The sequence below is a fragment of the Peromyscus leucopus genome, chromosome 8b (genome assembly GCF_004664715.2).
Source record: "Peromyscus leucopus breed LL Stock chromosome 8b, UCI_PerLeu_2.1, whole genome shotgun sequence".
Lineage (NCBI taxonomy): Eukaryota > Metazoa > Chordata > Mammalia > Rodentia > Cricetidae > Peromyscus > Peromyscus leucopus.
The window spans coordinates 43,570,084-43,583,271 of record NC_051086.1 but is presented as its reverse complement, the minus strand read 5'-3'; the positions used below and the strand labels follow the sequence as shown (position 1 = coordinate 43,583,271).

Genomic DNA, 13,188 nt, shown 5'->3' with positions numbered 1-13,188 from the left:
ATGAGGTAGATTTTTATGCAAATATGAGGTCTATCATAGTTAGCTTTGACTGTCATTTGACAAAGCCTAAAGTCATCTAAGAGGTACTGCCTCAGTCAGATTGGTTTTGTGGGCATGGTGTCTGCACGGGAGTATTTGTGCCAATGCCTCACAGATAAGAAATGGCAACGTTTTATTTTTTGAAGTATGACTTTGTCGGTGATGGAGAGATGGCTCAGCAGTTAAGAGCACTTGTTGTTCTTGCAGAGGACCTGGGTTTGATGCCAGCACCACATGGTGGTTCACACCCATTCTAACTCCAGGACCAGGGGAATCTGTTTACTGCTCTAGAGGCTCTGGGATCAAGGAGAATGGGGTCAAGGAGTGAGGCAGACTAAAGTCTCATACAATAGCCAGCTTTATTCAGAGCATCAGACAGAAGTCACATGAGTAAAGTGTCCAGTCACAAGAGCAAGCTGCACGTGGCAGACATGAACGCATAATCCAATAACAATTCTGTGGTTTTGGAGAAACTGAAGTCACAAGAGTCTTGCCCTGGTTTCTTGGAGTTTTTCCACAGCATTCATAAATCTCCCCACACGACACTATTCCTGGACCATGTTCCAACAGGGATCCAAAGTGTTCTTTCACCTTCCACAAACATCAGGCACAAACATGGTGCACAGACATATGTGCAGATAAAACACCCATACACATAAAATAAAAACAATCAATCTTTTTTAAAAAAAGAAATATGACAGTGTTAGTCTGCTAGCCAGCTTTCTGCTGGTATAACAGAATGCCCAGGGTAATAAACATATGAAGAAAAGAGGTTGGATTTGGGCCACAGCTTTGGAGGCCCCTCATTGGGGGCCTGTGGTAGTATATTGTGGAGATATGTCACTCATCTCATGGCCAAAAAGTAATAGATAAGAAAGAGCCAGGGTTTCACAGCCCTCTTCCAGGGCACACCCCAGTGACTTCATCTTCTTTTAATAGGCCCTACCTCCTTAAAGGTCCACCAACTCCATGGTGTTAAGCTGGTGACTGACTTGAAGTGTCCCCATGGGCCTTGGAGGGGACACTTCACATCTAAACTATATCAATGACCTCATTTAAATGGTATTGATAGCTGGGTGTGGTAGTGCATGCCTTTGATTCCAGCACCTGGGAGACAGAGGCAGGTGGATCTCTGCTGTTGTTTGTTTTTTTATTCATTTGGGGGCCTTCCCCACAGCTCCCAAATAAATCACAAACAGAGGCTTATTTTCTTTCTTTTTTTTTTTTTCTTCAAGACAGGGTTTCTCTGTGTAGCTTTGCACCTTTCCTGGATCTTGCTCTGTAGACCAGGCTGGCCTCGAACTCAGAGAGATCGCCTGCCTCTGCCTCCCACGTGCTGGGATTAAAGGCATGCGCCACCATCACCCAGCCGGCTTATTCTTAATTATGAATGCCTGACCTTATCTTGGCTTGTTGCTTGACAGCTTTCCTTAACTTAACTTAGCCTGTCTACCTTTTGCTTCTGGGCTTTTCCCATTCTCTTACTTCTGTAAATCTTACTCTTACTTCATGGCTTGCTGTGTTGCTGAGTGATTGATCCTTCTATATATTCACTCTGCCTGCCAGCCCCATCTATCCTATCTCCTGCCTTGCCATTGGCCATTCAGTTCTTTATTAAACAATCAGGTGTTTCAAACAAGCACAGTAACACAGCTTCACAGAGTTAAACAAATGCAACATAAACAATAGTAACACATCTTAAAATAATATTCTACAATAGCTCTCTGTGAGTTCAAGGCTAGCCTGGTCTACAAAGCAAGTTCCAGGACAGCCAGGGCTACACAAAGAAACCCAATCAATCAATCAGTCAATCAATCAATAAAATAAAAAGTTAAATGTTCACAGTATATTGTTAAATGGAAAAAAGCAGGATGTAAACAGCAAATATGAGCCGGGCATGGTAGCTCATGCCTATAATATGAGCACTCAAGGGCTGAAGCAGGGTTGCAAGTTTAAGGCCAGCCTGGGTTTTATAGAGACCCTATCTCAAAAAACCAACCAGAGTAACAAAAACAGAAAACTCAGCACATACAACTTGATTTCATTTTTGGAACAAATATGTTTGTGACAAAGTCTCTGTGTGAGCAGGCTCTTTGCCTCATGTTTTACTGTGTCCCTAGTCCAGAACACAAAGCTGCAGCTCAGAAAACACGAGTGGGTGGGTGGGTGGGTGGGTGGGTGAGTAAAACAATGGGCGACAAGGTTAGGCTGCTTTCTAAGTAGACATGTGGCCACATCGGGCTTGCCAGTAGATTTAAGAGGGACTTTTATCTTCTTAATATTTTTCTACTTTTTTTCTGAGCTGTTAAAATGAGCATCCCCTGTGCTTCTAGTTGGGAAATGAAAATAGTTATAGAATTAAGAGGTGTAGCCGGGCGTTGGTGCTGCACTCCTTTAATCCCAGCACTCGGGAGGCAGAGCCAGGTGGATCTCTGTGAGTTCGAGGCCAGCCTGGGCTACCAAGTGTGCTCCAGGAAAGGCGTAAAGCTACACAGAGAAACCCTGTCTCAAAAAAAAAACCAAAAAAAAAAAAAAAAAAAAAAAGAATTGAGAGGTGTGAGGGGAAGGCTCCCTGGAAAAACATTGAGCTGCTGAACAGACAGGCCTCTGCCATCCCACCCATGCCCATGTCACTCAGGCCCAGAAAAGGTGTGAGCTCTAGGAGGAGAGATGGGGTGGGAGCTCCAGGGCAAGAGCTGGAGAACACAGAAGCCAGGTCTGCAGGAGCCTGCGGGAGGGGTATGAAACCCAGAGATACAGCTGTGCCTGGCCTGAGACCACACAGCAGCAGGCCAGGGTCAGATGAGCCAGGCTTGGTCAGGCCTTGGTCTCCAACATCAGGATGCCTGGACACCAGACAAGTTTATGTTTCTTAGCTCCATTTCACAAATGAAGGAAAACTGAAGCCCTGCGATTACAGAACTAGAAACTTTAGATACAAACAGACCCAGGAGTCCATCCAAATCTGATACTAAACTCCAGTGGGCACCTCTCCTGGTGGAATGTCAACTCCCTTCGAGGAGTGGATGAAGGTACCCACATCAAGCCAAGTGACTTGTGCAAGACAAGGGGAGGGAGGGGTCTCCAGCTTGTTCGGATTCCAAGGTCAGGTCTGTCTATCTCCCTGGGGTTATGTCCTCTGTTTACTGTTGTCAAACTTGGGGGTCACATCCTGTGTGCCTAGGCAGGTCTGTCCACTCTATAAGTCAACCAAAGAAGCCAAATTAAAAGTAGAAATCAGAAAAGAACAAAAATATTTATTCAATATGGTCATGGCCTGTCGGTGATAGTGCACACCTTTAATCCCAGCACTTGGGAGGCAGAGGCAGACAGATCTCTGTGAGTTCGAGGCCAGCCTGGTCTACAGAGAGAGTTCCAGGACAGCCAGGGCAGTTACACAGAGAAACCCTGTCTTGAAAAACAAACAAACAAAACCCTAATGTGGTCACATTTGGAAAAGAGACAAAGAGTTCCAGCAAACCCCCAAGTCTTTGGAATCCTGAACTGAGACCAAAGTTTAAATTGAAGGCCAAGAATGAGTACATCCGGGCAGTGCCAGTCAAGGTGTGGTCCTGCTCACCGTTGACCCATCGATGTCAGGACTTCAGTCTCATCCTGTAAGATGCTCTGACAACTTGTTACCTGTGTGACAGGTTCCCTTGTGACTAGTGTCTTTCCTTCTCCCAGCAGGAGATTCCTGGGGAAATTCCTTGGGATCCATTGAACAGTCTGATAGCCACATGGAAGAGACACAGGATATCTTCATTTCTTCCCCGGTCGGTTACAGTAGCACAAAGAGACACAGTGTCCATAATGTTCAGGGAGCTCGTGGAGACCTCCTAGTCATGGCGACAGGACAGAACGGGTGGGGGCTGGGACTTTGCTTCCTGTCACTAAGATGGTAGCGCTTAGGACTGTGGACAACAGTTAGGTTGTCACTGTCCTTGGGACCAGTGTGGAGTCCCTAATCCCTGTTTTACTTCTGGGCCGCCCTCATGCAGTTGGCAGAGAGGTACTTAACACCATCTCTCAGATCGTATGCAGCCGGGAAGGGACAGGGTGCTGAGTGGCTCAGTGTACCAGTCAATTGCAGGGGCAGGAAAATGGCAGGGGACAAGCCAAAGGTCACAAGCTGCAAGGTTCCTGGTGTGTGATACTCTAGCAAAGCCAAAAGGACAGGGACCGAACACTGACCAGGTGGGTGGGGGGTCAAAGAAGTGTCCGGGATGGATATTGTTTTGGACTGACTGGTAGTGGCGGCTCAGTGGCTTATTCAAAGAAGAAGGGGTTCTTACTGAATGTAAACACTCCTTTAAACTTTGTTAAAGGAAGACGGACAGATACATAGGACTGTATTTTACTGTTCTATCTACAAATATGTTTGGAAAAAAAATCCAAAACAACAAATAAAATCATGCCCAAGCCCTCCTCCACCCCGGGCTCCTTCCCAGCTCCATGTCGGAGGCCCTTGCTGTTCTGACCCCATGGCAGGCAGTCTGCAGCTTCCCACCAGTGCTGTGTTTTTGTTTTGTTTTGTTTTTGTTTTCCAAGACAAGGTTTCTCTATCTATGTAGCCTTGGCTGTCCTGGAACTCACTCTGTAGACCAGGCTGGCCTCGAACTCAGAGATCTGCCTGCCTCTGCCTCCCAAGTGCTGGGATTAAAGGTGTGCTTTACTCCCACCCGGCCCACCAGTGCTCTTTATTTTAACCCAGGGCCTTTGCTTTAGCTCGTCTCGCTCTCTGGGCTGCTCTCCTCTCTCCCTCTACCACCTAACTCACGACATTACTTCCTTCAGTCTTTCTTCACAAAGCCTCTGTCTCAGCTGAAGGCAGACTGCCTCCAGGAGCACACTGGCCCGAACCAGCTGGCTGGCGAGCATGCTCATCAACCCGCTCCTTCCTTCTCTGATTTCAGTGCACTCCTGCGGAGCTGTGCTGCAGGGATGGGGGCCTCTGCTGTGCTCATTTGTGCCCTCACAACGGTGCCTGCTCCACGGAGATGTTCAGTACATACTTGGCAGATTAGAGAGCACCCAAATAAATCAGATCCACACCCCTACTCTGGTCCCCATGAATCCCAAGCAGGCACGGCCATGGGAAGCTTCCAGCACTGAGTCATTCAGTGACTCCAGCAAACATCCATTGCTCCATGTTATTCTTTTATTTTTCCAGAAAGGACTTTGCTTCTTTGGTTTGGGTGGGCTCACGCTGAGGGTGTAGCTGAGAACTGCCTTGAATTCCCAGGTGCTAGGAGTACAGGCCAACACTATGCCGAGCTTCTAAAAGGGATTGCTGCAGGGCTTCCAGACTTCAGCATGTAAAAAGACACAGGGAGGGAAGAAAGACTCTCAGAGAAGAGAGCTTGTCATGTGCTAATCCCTTATCAGGCCAGACTCTCCCCTGGGCCAGACTGGCAGGTCAGACACCCTGTCAGTAGGCAAAATGCAGAGGAGGGCTGCTCCAGGAAGTGGTGCTCGGGCAGTCACGCAAAGGCACAGTGGTGTGCAGATGAGTGGCCTGTCCAGACACTCTCCAGGAACACACTCTGGCCATCTCCACTTACATTCTTGGGGAGTGAAGTCACCTAAGACTCACAGGTCTTGTCTTATCTTCCTCGTTCACGCCCTGACTCAGCCAAGCTCACAGCCCTCTCCCATCACAGGATCCCTTTCGGCCACTTTGCGTATAATGACCCAAGTCAGCCCTCTTTTGTTTACAAATGTTGTGATACAACGCACATTTGTTAAGAAAAGGAAATTATTTGCTCAGAAAAAAGACATTCTCAATAGTATACCTGACCTCTAACCAAACAATAAAAAGAATGGGAAGAAATCAAAATGAAAATGTAGTGGGCACAAAACCAGACAAAATTTTTCATTAAACAGATGTGCAAACGGCCTGGAAGCCTGGGGAGAGGTCAAGAGCCAATTACTGCCACTAATGACAAACTGTCCACTGCAACTTCCGAAGTTATCAGTGGCAATGTAAAGTTGTACATTTAGAAAAGGGTCTTGCAGTTTATCACAAAACTAACACACACCAGCCATAAAACCCGGCAATACATTCCTGGGAACTACCCCAGGGGAATGCTGGCCAGAGGACATCCACAACATGTTACTCATAGCAGCCCCAAACCAAAACAACACAGCAACCCATTAACATGTGATGGATAAACTGGTACATGCTCACCGTGGGACACCCTGACACAGTGATGAACATGATAGCAGCAGCAACGTGGCTGATCACAGGTGGATGCCGAGAAAGACACGAAATAATCCCAGCACTCAGGAGGCGGAGACAGGCAGAACAGCCAAAGCTACTCAGAGAAATCCAGTTTCAAAACAAAAGAAAAAGCCAGACAGTGGTGGCACACACCTTTAACCCAGCACTTAGGAGGCAGAACCAGGAGGATCTCTGTGAGTTCGAGGCCAGCCTGGTCTACAGAGCGAGGTCCAGGATAGTCTCCAAAGCTACACAGAGAAACCCTGTCTCCAACACCGCCCCCACTCCACCGCCAAAAAAAAGAAAAAAAAGAAAAAAGAAACTAGATACTAAAAGGTCAATATTGTGTAGTTCCATTTTATAGGATGTTCTTGGGGAAAGCTGTTTAGTCAATAGTGCTAAAAGTCAGGGAGCATACATCCAAAGGAAGGCATCAATTGGCAGGGGACCCACGAAGATCTCCATTTGGCTACTAAGTGCTTCCTTGTCTCCCCACCACTGCCCACACACACTTGGTACCGCTTTGAACTCACAACCTTCAAGCACTCTACCACTAAGGTCCACCCATCTGTGTGGTGGTCTCATAGATGTGGACATCAGATTTTCACCTTAATTAACAGAATGTGATTCTGTGAACATCCATGGCAGGCTTTCCAAATACTATTTGCTGAGGAGTAGTTCCACTTCCATGGCTTCTAGGGAGACACTGGTTCCTGGGTAGCTAGCTCCTCAGGGACTTAGAATTTCTGCCTTTTTTGGGAGAGATGGCTTTTCACCCAGTCCCAAACACGCCTGGGGTAATCTCTCAATAGCAGCTTCAACTGCCCTGGGTGGACGGGCTGCGTAACGCCAGTTCCCGCTGGGTTCCAGCTGAGATTAAGTGTGCCTTTCAATGCCCAGTCCCAGTAAAACGGGGTCTGAGGTATCTGTGCCTCAGCCTTGCCGGTGAAGCCGGTACCTAATATCCGATAGCTGTCTTGGAGAGGATCAGAACTGCCCCACAGGTCGTTACGTGTTTTTCAGATGGGTCCGCGTGGGTCCTAGAGATGCATCTGGGGTAAACGCGAGGACAATCGGCACCCTTGAAAGGCCAGCACATTATTGTTGGTGCCGCGAGAGAAACGCGCCGCGCGGCCCCTTTAAGAGACGCCAGGAATGTATCCAAACAGACCGTGCGCGCGGCGCACGTGACTCACAGCTGATTTCCGGCCCCGCCCCCTTCTCCGGCCCGCGCCGCCCGAGAGTCAGTTCGCTGCGGCCCGCGGTCCCCAGTCTCGGCGCGCGCGATGGCGCATGCGGCCCCGCCGAGCGCGCTGGAGCAGGGCGGCCCCATCCGCGTGGAACACGACCGCCAACGCCGCCAGTTCTCCGTGCGCCTCAACGGTACCGCGCTGCCTTTGTTTGCGCGCGCGCGCGGGCGGGCGGGACGGGGCGGGACCTGCGGGCGGACGGATCCCGGGGCGGGAGGGTTCCCGAACCCCGACAGGCACCGCCAGAGCGCGCCCGCCCGGGCAGCCCGCACCTGCTAGCACTGCTGCCGGCTTCCGGCACCGCGGACGGAGGGCTGCCACCCTGGATCCCAGCGAGCAGGTCGCTGGTGGCCTGCCACCTCCCCGGGTGTTCGGTTGCTTCCTGCCGTCCCCTGGAGGAGCCTGCGCGGGCCGGGGGCATAACCCAGGGAACTTGTGGCCTGGAGGAGGAGGCGGGTAGGTGGCTCCGAGACGTTAGCCAACTTACCCAGTCGATGTGTGCCTCGGTCTCCTGGAATCTGCAGTGGGGATGGCTGTAGTGATCACCGTTTTGGCTGGGCAGTGAGGATGAGATACTGTGGCAGTAAAGGTTCAGAATGACACATTTGGTGCACAGCAAGCGCTGATAAACATGGGTAAATGGCTACTTCTCAAACCGGACAGCTAGGTCAAGGCCTCGACTTCTGTAGCGTTTGTACCAGCAGACCAACACTCTTCCCATTGATACTAGGGGTTGGAAATGATGGTGAAATACGGGACCTTGAGTTCTTTGTAGCCCACCCCTCCCAGCTGGGCACGTTGGTGACCTGACTTAGAGGCCACTGCGCCGGTTTTGAAGGGACGCCCGTGTGTGAAGTCGGCCATTAAGTTGTACAGCAGCGAAGGTACTGAGCGGCCTGTCCTGACCGACGGAGCCGGCCTTCTGTGACGGCACTTGCACTTGGTCACAAGCAGAAGAGGCCTAGTCTCCCATCTGTGCCACCTGACTACAGTGGAGGCAGCTGTTACTTCCTGCGTTGAGACATACCGCCCCACATTACACATGAGTAAACTGAGGCTGGAGTTCAGGAAGTGACTTGCCCAGTCTTAACAAGACCAGAGTCATATTCAGATCCGGGCCCAGCTGCCCCTATGGCCATGCCTTTTTCCTAGAGAAACAAGTCCTGTCGTCATGCTGGTGGTGAGACTTGGCCCTGGTCACTTGAGGTTTTTTTCAGCTTGAGGTTTTTTTTATCAGGTTTTTTTTTTTTTTCAGAACCTCTTTCCTGAGTTCCAGGGGGGCTGTGATTCTCCAGATGACTCCGGAGGCCCATTAGATCCACAAAAAGAAAAGCAGGGACCCCTCAGGCTTCTTCTTCCTTTCTCTGCAAAATGGGTCTGGTCAAGAGGACAGTCTGCTGGCTGTGAGCAGACTATAGTTTTAAACTTAACCCTTCTGGACCCTGCTGCCCTATCGCCAACCACAAGTGGTGCCCTAGGGAGACAGGGTGGCGAGAGGCGGGCAGCCCCACCCCCGCTCCTGCTGCGGAGCCTGGGCCAAGTAGGATTCATTCCACTAGTGTTGACTGAGTACCTGTGTTTACCAGCACTCTTAAGATGCCCAGGATTTGTGGGGCTGACAGTCTAGAGGGGGAGATGGGTCTCGAGGAAATGACATAATATCTTATAAAACAAAGGCGTCTGAGAGAAGTGACGCCGGGCCAGGGCTGTCCTTCAGCATCGGGTTCCGAGCAGGTGTCTTTTAGGAAAGACCTGAAAGGGGCAAGACGCACTGGAGAGGGCAGCATGTGAAAGCAGCAGCTGAGAGAGCAAAGGCCCTGTGGTGCCCATTGTGTGCTCAGAACAGCCGGGAGCAGTGTGGGGATAGAGCAGCCTGGCAGGAACCGTCAGTCTAAGAGCTCACAGTATAGGACTGGACATGTTAACTCGTATGACTCGGACCCTGAGTACTGTGGGTTCCTGAAAATGCGCTGAAAAGAGGACAGCTGACATGGACCAGGAGCCCTAAGGCTGGGCTGGTGGGGAGCATACTGTGGGGGATGGTAGTGGGAGCACGGAGCTGGCCACCACACCTCTCCAAGCAGTGTGAGCAGGGGTGGGAAGAAATGTCCAAGTCCTGAGCAGATGTGACAGGACACACGGAGAGAGCCTGATGCTAGGACGTGTGAGAGGAGACTAGAACTCAGGTTTGTATATGCGACCCTAGATTGAAGTTCTGAAATGCTGGCTGTGTGGCCGCTGTTGAATCGGCGAGAGACCAAGGCACGAGACTGGTGGACAGCTGGTCCAGAATGGAACCCCAGGTTGTCTCCTGAGGGTTGTCATCTAAAGGTGGAGGAGGTTAGCTAAGGCCCCAGCCTCCGGCCCCTTCCTTGCCTTCTCCTTCTTACCTCAGCCAGGGTCAGCCACTCAGGTCTATGTGTGTGCTTTAAAGATTGTTTTTATTTGTGTGTGTGTGTGTGAGTGTGTATACACATGACATGTATTCCAGTGCCTGTAGAGGTCAAAAGAGGGCGTCAGATCCTGCAGCTGGAGTTACAGGCAGGTGTGAGCTGCCAGACATGGGTGCTGGGAACTGAGAGTCTCTGTAAGAGCAGAAAGCCCTCTTAGTTAGCTGAGCCAGCTTTCCAGCCTCTGGGACAGCTACTTGTTGCAAGAAGGCTCACTCAGATCCCCCCCAGAATCTCTCTACCCCCTACTTTGCAAGTAGGAAGACAGGCCTAGAACTGAGCCCAGCTGGTTCCTCCAGCTCCCGGGTGCCTAGGACTGTCCCCAACGTGCTTGTCTGAGGTCTGGGGCACTCAGAGCCCAGCCTAGACCCAGTCTGTGTCACCACTAATCCAGGGAGTCGGACCACTCATCCACTGCAGGAGTGTGGGGAGTTGTTATAGCGTTCTGTCCCATGATGGTGGGCAGACAGGAGAAGCCCCTAGTGAGAGAATACTTAGAAGATGGGAAGCCATGGGTGTAGATGTGGCAAGGGGAAGATCAGCAAGCAGCTAACCAGACACTTAGTGGCTCTTGTAGGGAGGGGCTGCAGTTAGGGTGTGGCTGGAGCCTGCTGGCATATCTGAAAGCAAGCCTTAAGCAGACACCTGCTGGGGACTTACATGGCTGTTCTCTGGGGACCCTGCTAAAGGCACAGGGGCTAGGCCTTGGGGCTGCCATGTGCCACTAGTCAGCCTCCGGTCTCAGAATGCTTCTGGTAGGAAGAAGCAGGTTTTTGACAGATATTTCCTGGGTGTCTGCCCTGGGGATTATGAGGACAAGGTGGTGACTGTCCTGACCACCAGACACCAAAGGCCTAGGCAGAGAGAGAATCACTGTGCTATCCCAGGGTTGCTCATAGTTTAAGTAGGCTCCATGGGATTGCGAGCAGGAAGAGACTGAAGACACTAGCAGGTTTGCAAGAGCTCAGTCCCTGCCCCCCAAGACTGCTGGGAGCATAAGCTGGTCTGTTGGTGGCTCTAGGATCTCCATCACCTGCTTCCCTACACTGCCTGTCCCTTACTCACTCAGGCCAGCCACTCTAGCTTCCATGTCATTCTGAGCATCATGAGGACTTTGCTTCTGCTGCGCTCACCACCTGGACTTCTCACACCAAAGGGTCCTATGTCCCTCACTACTTCAGGTCTTTTGCGCAAGAGCCAGATTTTATTTTTATTTTTTTTTAATTTTTCAAGACAGGGTTTCTCTGTGTAGCTTTGGAGCCTGTCCTGGATCTCTCTCTGTAGCCCAGGCTGGCCTCGAACTCACAGAGACCTGCCTGGCTCTGCCTCCTGAATTCTGGGATTAAGGTGACTGCCGCTGCCGCCAGGCGAGCCAGATATCCTCTTTGTGGTGACAGTCCCCACCCCTGCTCCCTACCCCTTCTCTGCTCTCTGTGCCCATCTCCTGAGACGGCTGTCATTTGTGTCTCCTCTACTAAAATGTGAAGGAGTGCTGTGTCGTCGGCTTTGTTCTCTGCCTGCCTCCCCGCTAGCACTGCAGACCCAGCCAGAGCATAGTGCAAGGTCAGGACAGATGGGCGGATCTGCGGTAACCAGGTCAGTCCTGCCATAGCTTCCCTCTGCACTCCCGTCTCTGGTGAGCTTGACTGACCCCAGCACATACAGAATCAGACCCGGGTCCATGTCTTACAGCTACAGGGGGTGGCTGTGGTGGCCATAGCTGGGCCTTGGTCGGGGAATGGGCACAGCCCCAGAACAGATCAGTGTAAGGAGGGAGGTTTCAGCACAGGGGAAGGCCATGGCATTTGTGGACCTGCTGAGAAGGGCATCCTAGTCTGGAGGTGGGAAGAAGAGGGCATAGTTTCCTGAAACAAAGCATTGAGGATGGCTGAGGTGATGCGTGTCCGTAATCGCAGCACTCTGGGTTCTAGGCCAGCTTGGGCTACAGTGAGACCCGAGCGAAGCTTGGATGGTGGGTCACTGGGCTACACTCTACCTTCAGCCCCTGTGCGACTGCGTAACTTGAATCTCAGGAGGTTAGCTCTGGAAATGAACTACTGAATCCTACTAGTCTCCCTCTTGGAACTTGGGGAGGCTTGAGTACACTGAGGGCAGAATCTTCGTTGGGTTTGTTGGGCTCTGTTGTGCCTGTGCTGGACCTTAGGAAGGGGGGGTTAGCTGAGACACAGGGTTGTGGTCTCTGGAATGACAGTAGCAAGGGCTGTGGGTGGCTGTGTGTTGTTGGCACCACATTAAGCCTGTTGCAGAGAATGCCCAATTGAACCCTACACACAGTCCTCTAAGGAATGCCATCATGCCCTACTCTGGGGATATGGAAACTGAGGTACAAAATTCAAAATTCAGCTCCTGTACCTCACTGGTAGTCTGGCTCCAGATACTGTACTTTACCCTGTCCTTCACACCTGGGATTGCCAGGAATAACCAAGCTCCGAGGACCCCTGAAGTCCACACCTCAGTTGTTTGTATCTCCTGCTCCAGGATGTCATGACCGGGCTGTCCTGCTCTATGAGTATGTGGGCAAGCGGATCGTAGACCTGCAGCACACAGAGGTCCCAGATGCTTACCGTGGGCGTGGCATTGCCAAGCACCTGGCCAAGGTAGGATGGATGGCAGACCAGGACACAGCTGTCACATTTCCCTTGCAGGGAAGATTGACTAGTGGCTAACTCGAGTTTGTGTCTAGACCACAGCTTCACAGGCCCATCTGGTCAAGAGTTTGTAGTTGGCAATGGGAGAGCTTTGACCATTGCTTATCATGCTCCTAGGCCTTCCGTGGCAGGTCCACTATTTTGAGCATAGCGTCCCCACAGCCTGACTCCATCTTGGGACCAGGACTTGGCATGCAGTACTTGTTTAGTAACCTCTGATGATACAAAGCGAATGAGTGTACAAGTCAGTGGGTTCATGCCCAGGTCTTCCACCTCCACCTGCCTCTCCCAGGCACTTGAAAATCCCAGGCTGCCTGAGGTGAAACAAAGATGACTTCTGGGTGCAGGCCCTACCCCTGTGCTTCTAGTGGAGCCCTCTGCTGGTTTCCCAGTCCCTCCCTGTGGGGCTTCCTGGACCTCGTGCCCTTACACACAGGACTTGGCCACAAGCTGGTCTGTGAGTTAACCCAGTTACCAGGGAGGGAACTCAAGACACTGACTGAGGCAAAATGGGAGAATAGCCACTTGGGGAACCTGGGGAAATAACAGAAAGCTGA

General features: G+C 51.1%; 1 protein-coding gene across 2 annotated transcripts in view; it reads left to right on the top strand.

The window, feature by feature from the left end:
• Positions 1 to 13,188, top strand: part of Natd1 (N-acetyltransferase domain containing 1) — a 29,067-nt gene that overhangs the window by 12,861 nt on the left and 3,018 nt on the right. Inside the window, exons 1-2 of one of the 2 annotated variants that reach the window (XM_028857492.2) lie at positions 7,475 to 7,645; positions 12,462 to 12,580. In XM_028857492.2, coding sequence (XP_028713325.1) covers positions 7,549 to 7,645; positions 12,462 to 12,580 — 216 coding nt within the window. In that variant the 5' untranslated portion in view covers positions 7,475 to 7,548. Of the gene's footprint in view, positions 1 to 7,474; positions 7,646 to 12,461; positions 12,581 to 13,188 lie in introns of those variants that run through there. The other variant, XM_028857491.2, reaches the window with a different exon arrangement.